This window comes from Hippocampus bargibanti, linkage group LG18 (assembly GCF_051943395.1).
Source record: "Hippocampus bargibanti isolate YZ-2025 linkage group LG18, ASM5194339v1, whole genome shotgun sequence".
NCBI classification, from domain to species: Eukaryota; Metazoa; Chordata; class Actinopteri; order Syngnathiformes; family Syngnathidae; genus Hippocampus; species Hippocampus bargibanti.
This window is the reverse complement of record NC_142751.1, coordinates 13140631-13158553: the sequence shown is the minus strand read 5'-3', so window position 1 is coordinate 13158553 and position 17923 is coordinate 13140631. Positions and strand designations below refer to the sequence as shown.

The 17923-nt window shown below is 39.8% G+C and overlaps 1 protein-coding gene across 3 annotated transcripts; it reads left to right on the top strand.

The window, feature by feature from the left end:
• The first annotated feature begins 309 nt into the window (after nt 1-309).
• On the top strand, nt 310-14423 carry ark2n (arkadia (rnf111) N-terminal like PKA signaling regulator 2n). 3 transcript variants are annotated; one of them, XM_089020613.1, is made up of 5 exons: nt 310-500; nt 1204-2052; nt 9482-9652; nt 10044-10143; nt 11253-14423. In XM_089020613.1, exons 2-5 carry the CDS (start codon nt 1269-1271, stop codon nt 11470-11472), a joined length of 1275 nt encoding a protein of 424 aa, XP_088876739.1. In that variant the 5' UTR covers nt 310-500; nt 1204-1268; the 3' UTR covers nt 11473-14423. The 3 variants fall into 3 exon arrangements, with proteins under 3 accessions (XP_088876739.1, XP_088876741.1, XP_088876740.1); XM_089020615.1 differs by lacking the exon at nt 9482-9652; XM_089020614.1 differs by lacking the exons at nt 9482-9652; nt 10044-10143; nt 11253-14423 and adding an exon at nt 5680-8366.
• Nucleotides 14424-17923: the final 3500 nt, after the last annotated feature.

Sequence of the window (17923 nt, the reverse complement as noted above, 5' to 3'; positions counted from 1 at the left end):
GATCAAGTAGTCATAAAGACGTTCACATCTCCAATGTAAAGTGTCCTTAAGAGCTTTGAAAGGTGCTTAAAAATAAAAGGTATTATTATTATTATTATTATTATTATTATTATTATTATTATTATTATTATTATTATTATTATTATTATTATTATTGCTAGTTTCGTATGGTTAAAACCTTAAAAAGAAATTATAACTCCAATTTGTGCAGTGTGGACTTCCACACTCACGAGGGCGCTGGCTCCCCCGAGTGTCCCGGAAGTGACGTTTCTGCTTTGTAAGGCCGACGCAGACATTTTAAAATAAACATTTAGCTAACGGCTAAATGTTACACCACCTTAGCGCTCGCGGGGGGCGGGCGAGCGCACTGCATCACGAAATACATTCACATCCAATATTTGTCAAGTTTTTAAGGTTTGATGAACGGCACTTTGCGGACAAACAATGCAGAAAGATGTTGTGGAGTGGAGCACCGGGGAAAGGAGCTCGTTAACACCGTGGTAAGTAACCGTCGCAGTTGACTGCTAAGTTAGCTTGTCTTAGCTAAATTGGCTGCATCTTCGGTCTCGCTTCGAATGCCTCTTTTGCATTTGAGATCGCGGCTGTTACGTGTGCACTGGCATCGCACGCTAAACATTCTCATTTTTTTTTAATTTGCCGTGCTCTTGTGCAGCATCGGAATCATGCTTAGCTTTCGAAAGTAGCCATCGTTAGCCTCGGTTAGATGCTTGGCTATCTGCCGAGCCAGCTATAGGCATCAACTAGCTAAGTCATTCATTCTGGCACACGTTTGACGTCTTGGGTTGCTCGCCCGGCTTAATGTGGCCTTGGGAAGTATTAGCGGGCATTTACAAATATACACCGAGACTGATTGACATGCAGGCTCATTAGAGCTTCAAAATACAAATTATATTACATTTATACTGTTAAATGTCAGTACATGACATGTGTTGAAATGATTTGTTTATTCATAGTGCTATTTTTATATTGTATACGAATACGTATGCAATGCATAAAACAAACACAAATGGGTGACATTAATTTTCCTCTATTGATTCAATAATACTTTTTTTTCCAAACAAATCAATTGTCATTTGTGAAAATGTAAACAATAATATTCTTCCACTTCTAAACGCTTCTTTTATAATTGGTTGTTGTAGCCCATCGTTGAGATTGATGATCCATTCTCTTTTTACTCTGTAGGTGAGTGCCTATCAAGGCACCTTGGTCCACATTTGTTGGACCATAGTGCATTTTACAGAAAGAGCATGAAGATGGCTGATTCGGAGAAGCCAGAGGAATTTGTTGATGCAGGCTGTCCCTCTGAGCACCTCGATGAGGCGCAATCAGCCACCACGTCTGTCCAAGATGAACATCTAAAAACTGAGACCACCACGAGTACCAGCTCGCCGGCACGAGAAAAGGAAGATGACAGTCCTTTGTACACGGAGGGTGAGCAGAGTCTCCTCTCCATGCCCTGTTTGATGAAGGAGCTCCGCAGAGACTCACCCGAGTCACAGCCGACCTCCACGGGGAGCGAGAAACCAGCCTCTCGTCACATCTATGAAAGCGACTCCTCCAATCCGTGTATGCTCTCCCCCTCCTCGAGCGGCCATTTGGCAGACTCGGACACACTCTCCTCATGCGCCGAAGGTGCCGGCGAGGAGACGGAAACTAAAATGGAAGCTGACCTCGGCAAGGAAGCTGACCGTCAAACCACTGGGAGGAAATCGCGACGGTCGCGTTCGGAAAGCGAGGCGCCGCCCAACGCCATGGCGGCAAAAAAGAACCGATGTCAACCCGCCGGGGCGAGCGGGCCAGAGAAGCAAATAAACGGCAAGCAGGCTAAGGTGAAAGGTCACCGCAGCCAGAAACACAAGGAGCGTATGCGTCTGCTCCGTCAGAAGCGCGAGGCGGCGGCGCGGAAGAAGTACAACTTGCTGCAGGACAGCAGTACCAGCGACAGCGAGCTCACGTGCGACTCCAGCACCAGCTCCTCCGACGACGATGACACTTCAGGAGGCAGCAAGACAATCAAGACCGATATTCCAGGTAAATCTGCCTCCCTGCCGGGAGAGGTTTTCTCATGATCAGGCAATTTTTTTATGCTCAACGACCACAGTTCAGCTATAAAGTCATTGTAAAGTAAAATATACAGTGATACCTCGGTTTATGAGCCCCTTGGATTGCGAACTTTTCGGTTCACAAACATTACATTTATGAACATTTTACCTTACTTAAAATGGACACAAAAGAGTGAAATTTGGACTAGTTTCAACTTTGATAGTTCAAAGGCAGAGTGTAGACTGCAAGGTTAAAATTCCCATCAATCGGGCTGCACAAATAACCCGGACAAGCCATCTGTACACTTGATGCAAAAAGCTATCAACCCATCTAAACGGAACATAATTGATGAGGAACAAGGTAAAATGATGGCAGAGAAAGCACCTACAAGGGATGATTCCTCAAGATGGTGAAAGAAGAAGGCTACGTTCCTCATCAAGTGTTTAATGCTGATGAAACCGGCCACTCCATTCCATCAAGCCATCGACCATCACAAAGGTAAATAAAATTTATAAGACTTTATTATACAGTACAGTTTATTTCTTTAATTATAATACCATAACACATTTATTATACATAAAATAAGGTATGTTTTGTGTAGTTTTAAGGCTTAGAAAATTAGAAAGTAGAAAATTATGTTTTATGGGAACCTGCAACGGATTATTCTCATTTTAATGGTTTCCGATGGGAAATTGTTTTTTGGGATACACACTTTTCGCCTTACACACTCTCTCTGGGGACCAATCAAGTTCGTAAACCAATGTATCACTGTAGTCTAAATTTGACATACGGACGCTTCCCAGCTTACGAACGAGATATGTTCCAAGTGGTCGTTCATAAGAAGAATTTGGTCGTAAGTTGCTTCAGTGCTATATTTTTTATGTTATGTATGTTTAAGTCAAATTCTGAACGTGGAAGTATACAACACAGACGCTCTAACAGTCGTAAAATAAATTCACACCTACCGTAGTACGACGACAGGAATCCTTGGGTCTTCAGTACTGAAGCTGCAACAGTAATTACGTGCCAGCAGCCATTAATTTTTATTATGCATGACCATTCATACTCAGCCAATCGCAAGCGAGCTCAACCGGAAAAAGGCGCGCAATATAAAATCATAACTTACATCTCTGTCCGAACATTTTTCGACATGCATCCCCACAAAAAAATGTTCGTATGTACCGTAACGTCATAACTGGAATGTTCGTAAGTTGGGGAGCGTCTGTATTCCATAGCGTAGCGTTTCTCGTATGCCGTAACTAGTGAAAACATGTCACTGGGTTCATTCAAATGTATTGGTCATGACAACGTCAATATTTATTTATTTTCATTTACTCAGTCACCTGTTGTTTTCTTTTACTTTCACTCACATCATGTCATCTGATACATTGCTAGCTTTCGTGCACGCTACGTGTTATACCTCACAAGATCTTAATTTGAAGCAAGCAATTCACGTTGTATGCTCTTCAGAACTATTTGAATCATATTCATAACTTGATGAGTAACAAGAAAGCGTCTTCTCCGAATCTGAACTCTCTGAAAACATTGTTTTGATTCTGGAGCATGGCAGTTTGTGAAGGAGTATGCTGGCGTGACGTCACGAACAAGGGGGCGGGACCTTCTGAAACTCAAACTAGTAGTAGTTTGAAGGTCATTTTGAAGTAGTTTTGGGACACTAACTCATTTTTATTGGTGTTTTGCATTTGACTAAAAATATCATCCTGCGTGTTTTGGGGATTTTAGATGCTATAAAACGTTTTTCTGATGTCAGTTCGGTAACAAAAAAATGGTGTTGGTTGTCCTTTAAAGCACTATATAAATCAATATGTAAGTGTTGTATTTTGTACAGCCGCCCCCATTTCATGCACAGATAACTCCAGACCCATATAATTTAGGAATTAACTCTTTTTTTTCTGATGAAAGAAGAGAGTCTAAGGTTTGTGATGCCGCATTGAATGTTTGTCGTCCGAAAACTCAATATTTTGTGGGTGCAATTTGAGTGATGACAAAAACCCTGGCACTGGAGTGGACACATTTTTGCACATCGTCTGGCAGTGAATGAGTTAAGGTGCCGTTGGTTCCTTAGTCATTTTTGGTGCCTCTTGTCTCTTGAAACTTCGCCCTCACCATCTTCTTTTCTGATACCACGTCTGCAATGATGCCGCGACCCAAGAAGTGGTGCCACCATTTTATTTTTAAGTCATCCACTTGACTCGAGATGCTTCATTCTATCGGGGTTTAGGTTTATTTAAGTAAATACTTTTTTTACCTGTGGACTGCAGTGTATGAAAATTATGGTATTCCGTTATGCTTTTTTCTTGGATTTTTTTTCCAGTCTCGTTAACTGTGGTATGCATTTATATGGTTGAGTCACGAAGGCTTTCCGCTCCAATAATAATCATAATAATACTACTACTACTACTAATAATAATAATACTAATAATAATAATCATACATTCAATTTCTAAGCGCCTTTCAAAACTCTCAAGGACACTTTACAGTCACAGGATATTTTTTTCTGCGGGTGTGCAGCGACAGCCAGACTCACCAGCGTTCACTCAACCCGGAAGTAACACACACACATTTCCTAACTCAGAATTCCGACTTTTAACTCAGAATTCCGACTTTTAACTCAGAATTCCGACTTTTAACTCTTAATTCTGACCTTTAACTCTGAATTCTGATTTTTAACTCTGAATTCTGATTTTTTTTTACTCATAATTCTGAAATTTAGCTCACAATTCCGACTTTTAACTCAGAATTCTGACTTTTTACTCAGAATTCCGACTTTTTACTCAGAATTTCGACTTTTTACTCAGAATTCCGACTTTCAACTCAGATTTCTGACTTTTAACTCTGAATTCCGATTTTTAATTCCGACTTTAACTTAGAATTCCGACTTGAACTCGGAATCTGACTTTTAACAAAGAAATTCTGAGATTTTACTCATAATTCCAACTTTTAACTCAGAATTCCGACTTTTAACTCTGAGTCCCGACTTTTAACTCAGATTTCTGACTTTTAACTCTGAATTCCGATTTTATTTACCCTGAATTCTGATTTTTAACTCTGAATTTTTATTTTTAACTCTGAATTATGATTTTTGACTTTGAATTCCGACTTTTAACTCTGAATTCCGACCTTTAACTGAATTCCGACTTTTAACTCTGAATTCCGATTTTTAACTCCGACTTCCGACTAACTCTGAATTCCGATTATATTATCAACATTGGTTTTTGAGTGACCTTAGAACTCGGCATGTGATATGTGACACCTTTTAATTTCTTTCATTTTCCTCATCCCGACCACTGTTTGGTCCTCTTCTAACCTTGCGTCATATGTCCGACTTGTAAATAGTAGACGGCTCTCTGTTTACATCCCGCCTTCTCACAGATTAGCTCAAAAACGGTTCTCCGAAGCCCAACCATCAATGATCCGCAGGAAGGGAAGATGTCAACCATTTCCGTAGTTTTCAACATCTTCAAACGCCGACTGCATGACGTTGCCCATCAGCATGAAAGTTCACGTAAAACAAGAAAGCCAAAAGTGTCATTCAGGAAGCATGAATCCACTACCACTGTCTGTTCTTAAGCCTTGGCCTCAATGTCTTTCAAGCTGGCTTCAGACGTGCGTCGGAGAGATCCAGAGTGGGCGCCCACATTAACGGGCTTCTGGACAGCGGCACGTGGGACAGGAACGGCATCAGCAGCGTTCTGGAGGAGGCCATGACGCGCTTCGCCGTCATGCAACGTCAGACCGAAGAGCGATTCCGCGTCTGGATGGAAAAACTCACGCACCTCGACTCGGACGACTCGTCCAAGCGCTCGAGCGACGCCCCCGAGGTTGGGCAACAACCGCCGCCGCCGCCCCAGGGAACCCGATCTTCGCCTGTTAGTTCTTTCTTACCTTCATCCGAATCCGCCGAGACGACGGCCGCCTACGTGTTGGCACGCGCTGGCGGCAACAACGCGGTCGCCGACGACGCGCCTGGCGTCAACAACAACAACGTCCTACCTGAAGCGGTCACTCAAAATGGAAATCTTGGAGTTGCGGATCCTGGTTTCTCGAATGTTTAGACGCAACGTTTGCATGGAAGTTGCTATCACGGCAGGACGACACACCCGGATTTCCACCCGGATTTCCTATTGACATTGAATCACTGTGAAACTTGGGAATATTTGCAAAAGCTGCACGGACCTCGTGCATCCTGCCGCAAATAGCCGAGTCAGGGCTACTCTTGTTTCCACCAAAACATCCAATCCTTTTTTTTCGTGTGTCATTACGATTAATCCCCCCCCCCCATAAATAACAACTCCCAGAAAAAGGTGCAATGTGTGTATTTTCCTTCTCTCTAAGCTATCCAATGATGTCATTCTTCTAAAAATACAGCAGCTACATACTGTGGGACTTCGGACTATTCAATATCTATCTATTAGCTGTCTTTTGACTAGCTAGCTAGCTAGCTTTCTATCTATTCGAGTTACTTCCGGGTTGAGTGGCCCGTGTGGCTGCCACTGCTCACCCACAGAAAAAAAAACTTCTTCTGTGACTAAAGTGATCTTGAGAGTTTTGAAAGGCGCTTAGAAAATAAATGTGTTAGTATTATTATTATTATTATTTGCTAGCTATTTGCTTGAGTTTTGACAGGCGCTTAGAAATTAAATTATTATTATTATTATCTGGCTAGCTAGCTATACCGCTAGCTACATCTATTTAATAGTTGGCTGGCTGTCTAGCTACATCTAGTCACTATTTAGCTGGCTGGCTATCTAGCTAGGTATCTGTTGGCTAGGGATTGGTTAGCTAGCTAGCATTCTATCTATTTGAGTTACTTCCGGGTTGAGTGAACGCTGGCACGTGTGGCTGCCACTGCTCACCCACAGAAAAAAAAACTTCTTCTGTGACTGTAAAGTGACCTTGAGAGTTTTGAAAGGCGCTTAGAAAAGAAATCTATTACGTTTCTGGTTTGTTTTCAGCATGGACCCGAAATATGACTCGATCAAAGCATGACAATGGTTACCACACCTTCCTAAAACTTAATCTGAGGGCTCATTTGATCGCCGGTGACCGCTTTAATGCAGCATGAAGGAATCATATTTATAGCTCCGATACATACGAGCATGTTTTTAATGTTTTATTTTTTTTTTATTTTGGCCAGTGTCAGGTGTTTTTGCATGCATGTTCTATGATGTGTGGAATGTAAAATGAAGAGTTGCCACCATGAAGCATGCCAGCGTGCCAGGTTTAGCATCACTTCTGATGCATTAGCATTGCACCCCCCTATCATCCACCTTCTTCCAGAATGTGTGCATTGAATGTTTTTTTTTCTCTCTTCAAGGACAACCGACACCATTTTTTTGTTTCCTAACTGGCATCAGAAAAACGTTTTATAGCATCTAAAATACCCAAAACACGCAGGCTGATATTTTTAGTCAAATGCAAAACACCAATAAAAATGAGTTAAAGTGTCCCAAAACTACTTCAAAATGACCTCAGAAAGTGTCAGAATCAAAACAATGGCTTCAGATTCGGAGAAGATGCTTTCTTGTTAGTCATCCTGTTATGAATATGATTCAAATAGTTCCGAAGAGGAAAGCATAAATGTTTGCAATCGATTAAAGAAGTCCTTCCGTATCAATTCGAGTCGTCGGGACTCCAATGTAGTATCCCAGAAAAGGCATGAGATGGCGCCCAAGCTCCATTGCAAATGGGCTGATTTTTCTGCTGGGAATTTGTATCAACTAGTATCAAATAGTAGTCTTGGTGCAACACACAACGATTCACCATCGCGTTATTTGTGTTTTTCTTCTAATTTCGCCATCTACACGATGTTTTCAGATCAAACAAAGTACCCAAAATGCATTGTGTGTCGCTTTCTCGGTCAGGGGTGTTCCCTCCGTGACGTCACGTCAGGAATCGTCACCAACTCGAAAACAAGACTTCCTGAATATTCAGCGCGAGTCTTAAAACGTAAAATATAGCTATGTGTGGTGGAATCTTTGGAAAATACGCTCAGTACTCTTCCTTATAGGGCCGTTTCTTGGCATAATTTTGCTTTCTCTGATCGCAATTCAGTTTTATTTCACAACACAGCCGTCAGCAGGGTGTATTGGTTTGGTTACGTCCAATTTCCAGGGTAGAACAAATGTTCTTGTCTTGTTTCGTTTGGCTTTTTATTATACAGCTGCTGTTTTAGTTTTCATCTGAAAAAAAAACGATTCTTATGACGTTATTTTGTATCTACTGTATTCCAGTGTCGTTTTTATGTGAGTGGCTGAAATAAATGGAGAAAAAAAATGGAATGCTGACAATTGACTGTTTCTGTCAAAGGCACTTTCTTGTATGCTAGTTGACCTCGATTCATCGCAATCCCAAGGTAGATTTTTTTTTGCAGATGGTGACCGCTAGTGTCTTTTAACATGCTAACCATTAATTGATTCATTTTTTCCAGTCCTGTAATGTTGTTAAAACAATTCTGGTGTCAAGACGCTTCCAGGAAATGCTAGCAGAGTCTTTCAAATGTTACAAAAAAATGTGTAACCATGATTCATCGCTGTCCCAAATTAGCATTTTTAGCGGATGGTGTCTTCTAAAATGCTAGCCAGAATTTTTTTTTTTCCAGTTCCGTCATGTTTTTAGAACAATTTTAGTGTCATCTAAGTAGAGATCCACCTAATGGAACCGAACAATGTATCTCATTCACTGCCATTCACCAATTCTGGAATTGAAAATATGACATAGAGCGCCATTCCCGAATTTGTTCACTTTTTTTTCATGCTTGGGTGCCGATAAAGCGCTGGCCATGGCCTCTGAGGGCAGCATTTCCCTTTTTCCATGTTAACGCTTTGTTCCAGCTTCAGCTGTTGTTAAAGCACTATATAAGCCAACATGTATGTACAGTATACCTTGGCTTACGAACTTAATTGGTTCCCAGACACAGTGTGTAAGGTGAACAGTGTGTATCCCAAAAATTAATTTCACATAGGAAACCATTAAAATGAGACTAATCTGTTCCCCGGTCCCCATAAAACTACACAAAATATACATAATTTTATATATAATAAATGTGCTATGGTATAATAATGAAATAAACTGTACTGTATAATAAAGTCACTTTACAGTCAGCATACGTTTTCTGTGGGTGAGCAGCGGCAGCCACAAGCGCCAGAGTTCACTCAACCCGAAAGTAAAATCAAATAGAAAGCTAGCTCGCTCGCTAATATATAGCTAATAGCTCGATAGCAAATATTCTGTGGGTCCTGCAATTCAAGTGACCATGACAAAAACCCTGGCACTGGAGTAGCACATCGTCTGGCGGTGATTGAGTTAACTCATCGGGCAGCTTATACCCCCCCCCCGACTCCCTCTGTTCCAAGCCATGTTTTGAATAATAAAGTGTTCTTTCTGTCCTCCGCAGACGGGCCTCCGGTAGTGGGTCACTATGATATTTCAGACACTGATTCTAACCAGGAGTGTATGAAAGTGGAGAAAATCCGGCCCAGCGTGATAAAGCGCGAACTAGAAACACTCAGAGGCCAGGATATGGCACCTCGCTTCGGGTGTATAAGAGCTCTGAGCTCCTTGGCAGGTTAGTTACGACCCCATCCGGCCTCCGGCGGACTTTTTTTCTCCTTCCTCCTCTTCCGAAGCCTCCTCTTCAGTCAAAACTGGACTTTTGAGCTTTCTTTGAGTCCGTCTTGGCAAGACGTCTCACTCTGCTGCCTTTCGGGTACTTTCTCCCTGCAGAATTGTCACCAGATGTCGTTAGAGGGGGTTGAAATGCTGTAAAACAAGTCCGCTATTAGGATTTTGTGTGTGAATCTTCCTTTTTACCAGCTGCCTTTTACTACCCACACTGTGACTCGTCATTGTGTGTTTGATAGCTCCAAGATCTGAAGCCACGCCCCCTTTGCTCTCCACGAATGTGCTGATTTGTGCTTTTTGTCTGTTTTTTTTTTTTGCCTCGGGCTACGCTGCAGTGGAGATGTCGCACAGGGATGGGCGTCAACACAAAGGCCAGATTTGCATCGCGTCCTCGGACAGCGAGGTGGAGATTGTGGGCGTGCAGGAGAAAACTCGGTAAGGCAGTTGTCAGAGATGTTTGATCGGACACTGTGGACAAAGACTGGAACCCAGAAAGATTGTCTTTAATTGCCGGAAGGAGACGCAGACATTAATGACAGGCGTCTGAATTCTGCAGCCTTCTGACAAGCTATTTATTGAGAGTATATGCAAATTAAAGTGATACATTAGTAAAACATATTTTTTTTTATTAGAATACCACATCTCTTGAGTTCTAAGCACAAACAGCTGTAACCAATAAAACATTGTCTCTTCCATGAACTGATAAATTTGTAACCTGGCTAATGAGCTCTTCCTGTGAAGGATTTTCATGTCGTAAATTACTTCTTTGATAAAGGAGTTTCCCAAGTCCTAAATTATATCCAAGGCCAGATCTCCTAGATCAGGGGTGTCAAAGTCATTTTTTGCCGCGGGCCACATTGTAGTTATGGTTTCCTCTCGACGGCCGTTATGAATTTGGGGAACCCATTAGAATGTTTAAATCCCTTCAAATATTACATATAGAGCACACAGCAAATTAATGAATAACTCGTTTTCAAATCTGAAGTCAAGAATATTGACTTTCATTGTGGTTGACATCCAAAAATATGAAATTTTGGCTCAGACTTTAGCAATCATCATGGAATTTAACAAGTTTGATTTGCTTTCGCGGGCCGAAAAAAAATGATGTGGTGGGCCGGATTTGGCCCGCGGGCCTTGACTTTGACACCTGTGTCCTAGATGAAGATGCCAGTTTAACAAACTGTGTCTGTTGACCTCAGATTGACCCCAGGTTGTCTGTGCTTCAATTGTGTATTCGAGTCCCATATGTTGACTAAGCATATAACAGCATGAAACTTCTTATTCTCCATCACAAGTTGATCTGTGTTAATGGCAATAATAATAGAACCGAAACCATTAATCTGATAATTCCATTAAAATAAATCAAATATAAGCCAAATATCGACCTCTGAACTTCGCAGTGATTATATTTTTTTACCCCACAGACTAATTTTACTGACTCATGCCATGTTGGCGGCAAGCCTGTCAGAAAGAGTGGCGAAATCACCCAAACAAATGCAAAGAACAATTCAAATGCAGGTCAACATTGTTTTTGTGTGTTAAAGATGCGCCCACCCTTGCGGCGGTGTGATCAAGAGCTTGTCGTCGTGGAAAGATGACCACTCGGCGGAGCGATTGACCACCACCACCACCACGGCGACGATAACACAACTCCCGTCACAGATGTGGACATGCGTATCGCCTCAGTCTACTTGGGTATCTCCGCCCGAGGTTGTAGACCTCACGTTGGACGAGGAGAGCAGCGGACATAAACACGTACCGTAAAAACAACAACAGCAACAAAAATAGGAACAAAAGTATCACACTGAAAACACCCTAACTCTTCCTCGTGGTCACGTTTGCCTTCCCGGTGTTTGTTTTTACCAGTTTTTGAACGATCGTTTATGAAAAGCCATTTTTCGATATTTTATTTTATTTTATTTTTTTAGGGTGTTAGTTTGTTTTGTTAGATGTGGTTACACAGCACAGCAATTGAGTTGGAGGATTAAAGGGGAATCACCTTTTAATGAAAGCAATACCCTCCCCTTTAACTGATGACTGTGAGTGTGTGTGCGCCGCACAGTGAAAAAAAAAACCATAACTTTGCTGCTTGGAGATAGAGGCTATGTCATGGCTAGCTACATTAGTAAATATTAAAAAGATCGCTTTGCTATTCATTCTTTCCATTTTCAGGTTGCAATCCAAAAGGGACAGTGTGACCAATTATTTTTAATATATATATTTTTAACTACAGCGATACCTCAGTTTAGGAACCCCGTGGCTTACGAACTTTTCAGTTTACGAAAGTTAAATTTATGAAAATGTTACCTTGGCATACAAACTATTTTTCGGGATACACACGGAGCGCCACAATGAGTGATGTCATTCGCGAACGAGCCTGTTCTAACAGGAAAATGGCCGCCAACTTTTTTTTTGTCCTCTATTCTCCGCCCCCAGTCTTCGGTTAAAGCCACGTGATTGGTCAAGAGTTTCAACTTTGATAGTTCAAAGGCAGTGTAGACTGCAAGGTTAAAATATCCCATCAATCAGGCTTCACAAACAACCCGCACAAGCCATCTGTACACTTGATACAAAAAGCTATCAAACCAGCTAAACAGAACACAATTGATGAGGAACTAGATACAATTATCGCAGAGAAAGCACCTCCAAGGGATCATTCCTCCAGATGGTGAAAGAAGACGGTTAAATTCCTCATCAAGTGTTTAATCCTGATAAAACCAGCCACTCCATTCCATCAAGCCATCAACGACCATCACAAAGGTCAATAAAATAACTTTATTATCCAGTACATTTTATTTCTTCAAGTATAATACCATAGCACATTTATTGTACATAAAATAATGTATATTTTGTGTAGTTTTAATGCTTAGAAAATTAAAAAGTAGAAATTTGTGTTTTATGGGGAACGGATTACTATTATTTAAATGGTTTCCTATGGGAAATTAATTTTTGGGCTACACACTTTTCACCTTACACATTATGTTTGGGAACCACTTAAGTTCGTAAGCCAAGGTATCACTGTAATCCAATTCAACAACATGCTCCTGTTTTCATATTTCAATTTTATGTTCAGATCTGAAAAAAAAACACTTCCAGAATTGTATTCTTATAATTTCTTTATGGGTGGGTTGAGTCATGATCCATAAGTTTGATAAGAGTCACTCATAAAGATACATGATTTTGTTAGTTCATGCTATGAGTCTATTAGATGACGCTATTAGCGTTAGCATCCACCATTTTAACCACTTTAGCTGTTTGGATAAGTATTAAATGAACCCAATTCCCTTTTTCATCACTATCGCTCTTATTTAAAAGCACCTTAAAATGCAGTCGACACTTTAAACTGTCAAATATTTTGTACACCTGTATTATTTAAGCAGTTACTGACGGGTTTATAAAATGTTAGCTAATGCTAGGCTATGCTTAGCAAAACTACAGACTGTCATGCTTTGGTGTTGAAATCTTAAGTAATTTAGAACAGCATTTATTACCATTTACTAATCTATTTGCTATCCATTTGCTACCTATTAGCACATGTAGCTATGTATCTGGCTATTTATTAGCTATATGGCTATTTAGCTACTTAGCTAACTCTCTAGCTGGCAATATATTTGCCATGTATTGGCTATCTGTCTATCTAGCTAGCTATGTAGCTGGCTATTTATTAGCTATATGGCTCTCTAGCTAGTTAGCTAACTGTCCAGCTGGCTATCTATTAGCTATCTGTTAGCCAGATGGCTCGCTTTCTATTTATTTGAGTTACTTCTGGATGGATTGAAGTGTGCGTGTGACTGCCGCTTATCACCCGCAGAAAACACGATCCTGTGACTGTAAAGTGACCTTGAGAGTTTTGAAAGGTGCTTGGATATGAAATGTATTATTATTATTATTATTATTTTATTACTATTTCATGAGAAATTGAGACTGTATTCACATTTATTCATCGAAAGTGGTTAATGTTGATTTTTAAACGGGCTGAAATAATTTTGGCGCTAATTCTTTCATTGCTGCTTTTCGCTCTGATTGCAGGTCACTGCAATGTAGACTTATTTTTGATTGATTATTCTTTTAATCACTTTGCACTGATACACAAGTAATTGTATGGATATCTTTTGGTCACCGGACTATATATTTTGATCTCAAATTGAAAATGGAAAGAATGAATGATAAACGGATTACTGAGTGGGGTTTTTTTTTTCTTCTCCTAAATGCCAATCCAATCTCTGTCATCCATTGGTCATGCCTGGATGAATGGATGGATTGGATAAATGAAAGTCTCGCCACTGGGTTCTTATTTGACTGAAAGCTTCTGCGGGTGGTTCTCATTTTGGTGCTGCTGCTGCTCTACTTCAGATAAAAGCGTAACATGTTAAGAAAATCGTACACGTTAGATCCCATGTACGGATGAAAACTGGCGGGGAATAGGAAACTAAGAAGATCTATCTTCCATTTTTCCTGATTGCCTTTGAAATGCACAGTTTTTCTTTCAAAAAGATTTTTACCCAGCAAAACAGATGACATTTTCCTATTGAGACAATAACTTTTAATAGCGAATGCAAGTGTCGCCATATGCGCAACATGTCACGTATGACCTTTCACCTCAAAACTCAATTTTTATGCCAGTGACAATTGTCTAAATTTTGTTTTCTAGAAGTTTTGTGAGGATAGTAAAATAATAATGTTGCACTTCTGGTAGTCATTGAAGGGGGGGGGGGGATCAAATTTTAAACCAAAGTTAATAAATTGTGTTTAAAACATTCATTGGAATGTTCTCAAACAGGTGAAAAAAAAATCATCATTGACCAGCTGTATGAGCTGATTCTGTATATTTTTTTTAAATTCAAAATGCTATGCATTTGTTTCCCCGATATCACACAAAAAGCAGTTCTTTTAACATCCTGCATCTTGTTTTTTTTTAGTTTTAGCTGAAATGCAAAATGGAGGCCATTCTTTAAAGGACAACCGACACCTTCGGACAAGTTGTGTCCATAATTTGTAAAATCACTTCAAATGACTTCTACTGAGCGTATTTTACAAAGATTCCACCGCATATAGCTATATTTTACCTTTTAAGACTCACGCTGAATATTCAGAAAGTCTTCTTTTCGAGTTGGTGACGATTCCTGACGTGATGTCACGTCAGGAACGCCCCTGACCGAGAAAGCGACACACAATGCATTTTGGGTAATTTGTTTGGTCTGAAAACTTAGTGTTGATGGCGAAATTAGAAGGAAAACACATAAATAATGCGATGGTGAATATAAGACTACTATTTGATACTAGTTGACACAAATTCCCAGCAGACAAATCAGCCCATTTCCAACGGAGCATGGGCGCCATCTTGTGCATTTTCTGGGACGCTACATTGGAGTCCAGACACCTCAAAATGATACGGAAGGACTTCTTTAATCGATTGCAAACATTTATGCTTTCCTCTAAAGAACCATTTGAATCATATTCATAACTAGATGAGTAATAAGAAATCGTATTCTCTGAATCTGAACTCTCTGAAGCCATTGTTTTGATTCTACACTATAGCAAGGCAAGACCTTGTGGCGTGACGTCACGAACAAGTGGGCGGGACCTTCCGAAACTCGTCATCTCTGACATCACTTTGAAGTAGTTTTGGGACACTTTAAGACATTTTTATTGCTGTTTTGCATTTGACTGAAAATATCAGCCTGCATTTTTTTTGGGTATTTTATATGCTATAAAACGTTTTCTGATGTCAGTTAGGAAACAAAAAAATGGTGTCGGTTGTCCTTTAATCGTAGTGCGGGGAAAGTGCATTTATTCACACATGTTTACTTAGCGTCAACTGCCCCTCCCTGTTTAGCCTTTTTAATGTCAGTATTTTAAATTAACAAAAAAAAAATGTTTATACATATCCATGTTGCTTCTGCCACATCTTCCTTTAACTTATGTCTGTAGAACAAAAAAAAATGAGGCTATTTAAAACAATAAATAGAATGTTATTTAATGACAATCTAATGTGCCCCCCTTTTATTCACCATCCACAAGTTTATCTCATCGCCGATTGTTTTGAAATGTAAATTATTTTCAACCCTTTATTTTAGATTAAGACATAAAGTATATAGCGTGTGCATGCTTTTGTGTCACAGTAGGAAGAATGTGTACAATACTTGACGAAATCTCCCTTGTATTCTTTTAGTAGTCTAGACTTCAATAGTCTAGCAACCAAACAATACAACTTTCGCTTACAAAAGTAGCCCGCAGGGGTCAGAGTTTATTTCGTGTCACCTGCCGCGAGGAGGGCATCTGGAGTTTGGATTCCAAAAGGAGGACAATGAGGGAATGGAGCAATGCAATCCAAGTCTCATTCAGTCACATGCTTTTTTTTCTCTCTCTCAAGGCGCAACTTCAGCTGTATGCTAATATGACGAACACGGCTAGGCTAAAAAAAAAAACGTTTGGTCAATGTGAGGTTTAAACTGGAGTGCAAAACTACCTATGTAAATGTATTTTCTTGCTATTCTTGAAGTGATTCAAATAAACTTGTTTGAACTTGAACTACTAAAATGTTAAATAGTTAAATGCACTTCCAGCTTTTTTTGGTAGCTTCCAGCTGGTTTGGAGACGCCTACCTTGTAGTGATGTGTCATTCGCGAACGAGGAGGTTCTTAAAGCCGGCTCTCTGAAGTGACCGAAGAGAGCCGATTCCGAACAAGGAGCCGGAAATGGGAGCCTATTTTTTTTTATAATAATACTGTAGTAATAATAATAATACATTTCATTTATAATTTAGTCCACTGTAAAAATAATAAAGGCAAATCCAATCCAATCTATTCCCCGCCCCCAGTCTTCGGTTAAAGCCGCACGTGATTGGTCGATATCCATGGTAGAGGATCACGTTATGTGATTATTATTATTCAATGATTATATTTTTTTACTACTTGGTATGATAGCATTATTAATATGAAAAGCAAATTAGTGACAGCTGATCATCAGACCATTGCAGTGTCACCACAGGGAAAGTGAAAGAGTGGATGCTCTCTGTGCACATAGAAAGCATACCCGATAAATACAAATATTTGATATAGTTTTTTTACATGAATAATTCGTTTTTCATATATTACATGATGTTTTTTTGTCGTTAATTTAAGCAACAAAAAATGAGGAGCCATATGGGAGCCAAAAGAGCCGGATCTTTTATATGAGCCGAGCTAAAAGAACCGGCTCTCTGAAAAGAGCCAGAATTCCCATCACTGCTACCTTGGACAGTAAGGGTCAAAAATCACACTATAAATTGACGTCATGATTTAAAATTCTAAAATCAGCAGTACTAAAAATGGAGGTTTTGCGCACAATTATCAACCAAAATTGGATTTAACTTCACAATATTCTCAATTGAAAACATACAATTTTAAAACATCGTACTAAAACAATTGGGATTCACATTTTTGGAACTTCTTTGTCAGGTGCACTGCAGACTAGACGTGAAAGATGGTGGGAAGTGTAAGAAGACGACATATGGGACAGACTTTAGTGACCCCCACTTGCTCTCCTGAGCCCATCTGCTCCCTTAGCTCTCAGGCTCACAACTCAAAGCAGTGTTTGTTGTGAGATTTATCAAGGTCGAACTAATGAATCAGAAAGCATTTAATCGTCCCACAATGGGGAAATTTGCAAGTACAGTTGAAATACACATTGGATATCAAAATAAAAGTACGCAGTTGTACATTTCCGAGCACAGTGTTCATGGTACATTTTTCAAAATAAAATTGTTTAGTTTCGAGATTATATTTAAAATATTACCAGTACAGTTGTTTTATTTTGTTTATTTTTTGTTGGTGTTATGTGAACGGACGAGACAAAACGTGTATGATTGGTCTTACTCAGCGGCAGTGGTTTATTACTGACTGCATATTTACTAATCAAAACATCAATTCGGCAATCTCAATATCAGAATACAATTCGGTTCAAACTTTCAATAATACCCGCTCCTGATATCAATATAAACATCAATGTGTAGGTCTATACATTCAACATATATTCATAGTAACTCCTCCACATTCGCACATACGTACGTATGCACGCTCGTGTTTGTTGTGCAGTGAACTACCAATCGACATCCAAATCCCAACTTCATCAAAGCCACAAAACTACGGTTTCATATGGTCTTTTTTTTCTTCGATAAAATTAAAGCATTATTTGTCTTTGTAAAAAGTGTTTTTTTTATTTACACATATTTTGT

Coding starts and splice junctions, on each gene's coding strand:
- ark2n (XM_089020613.1), top strand. CDS start 1,269: ATGAAGATGGCTGATTCGGAGAAGCCAGAGGAATTTGTTGATGCAGGC. Junction 9,653..10,043: donor AGCTCTGAGCTCCTTGGCAG/GTTAGTTACGAC, acceptor GCTACGCTGCAG/TGGAGATGTCGCACAGGGAT. Junction 10,144..11,252: donor GGCGTGCAGGAGAAAACTCG/GTAAGGCAGTTG, acceptor TGTGTGTTAAAG/ATGCGCCCACCCTTGCGGCG.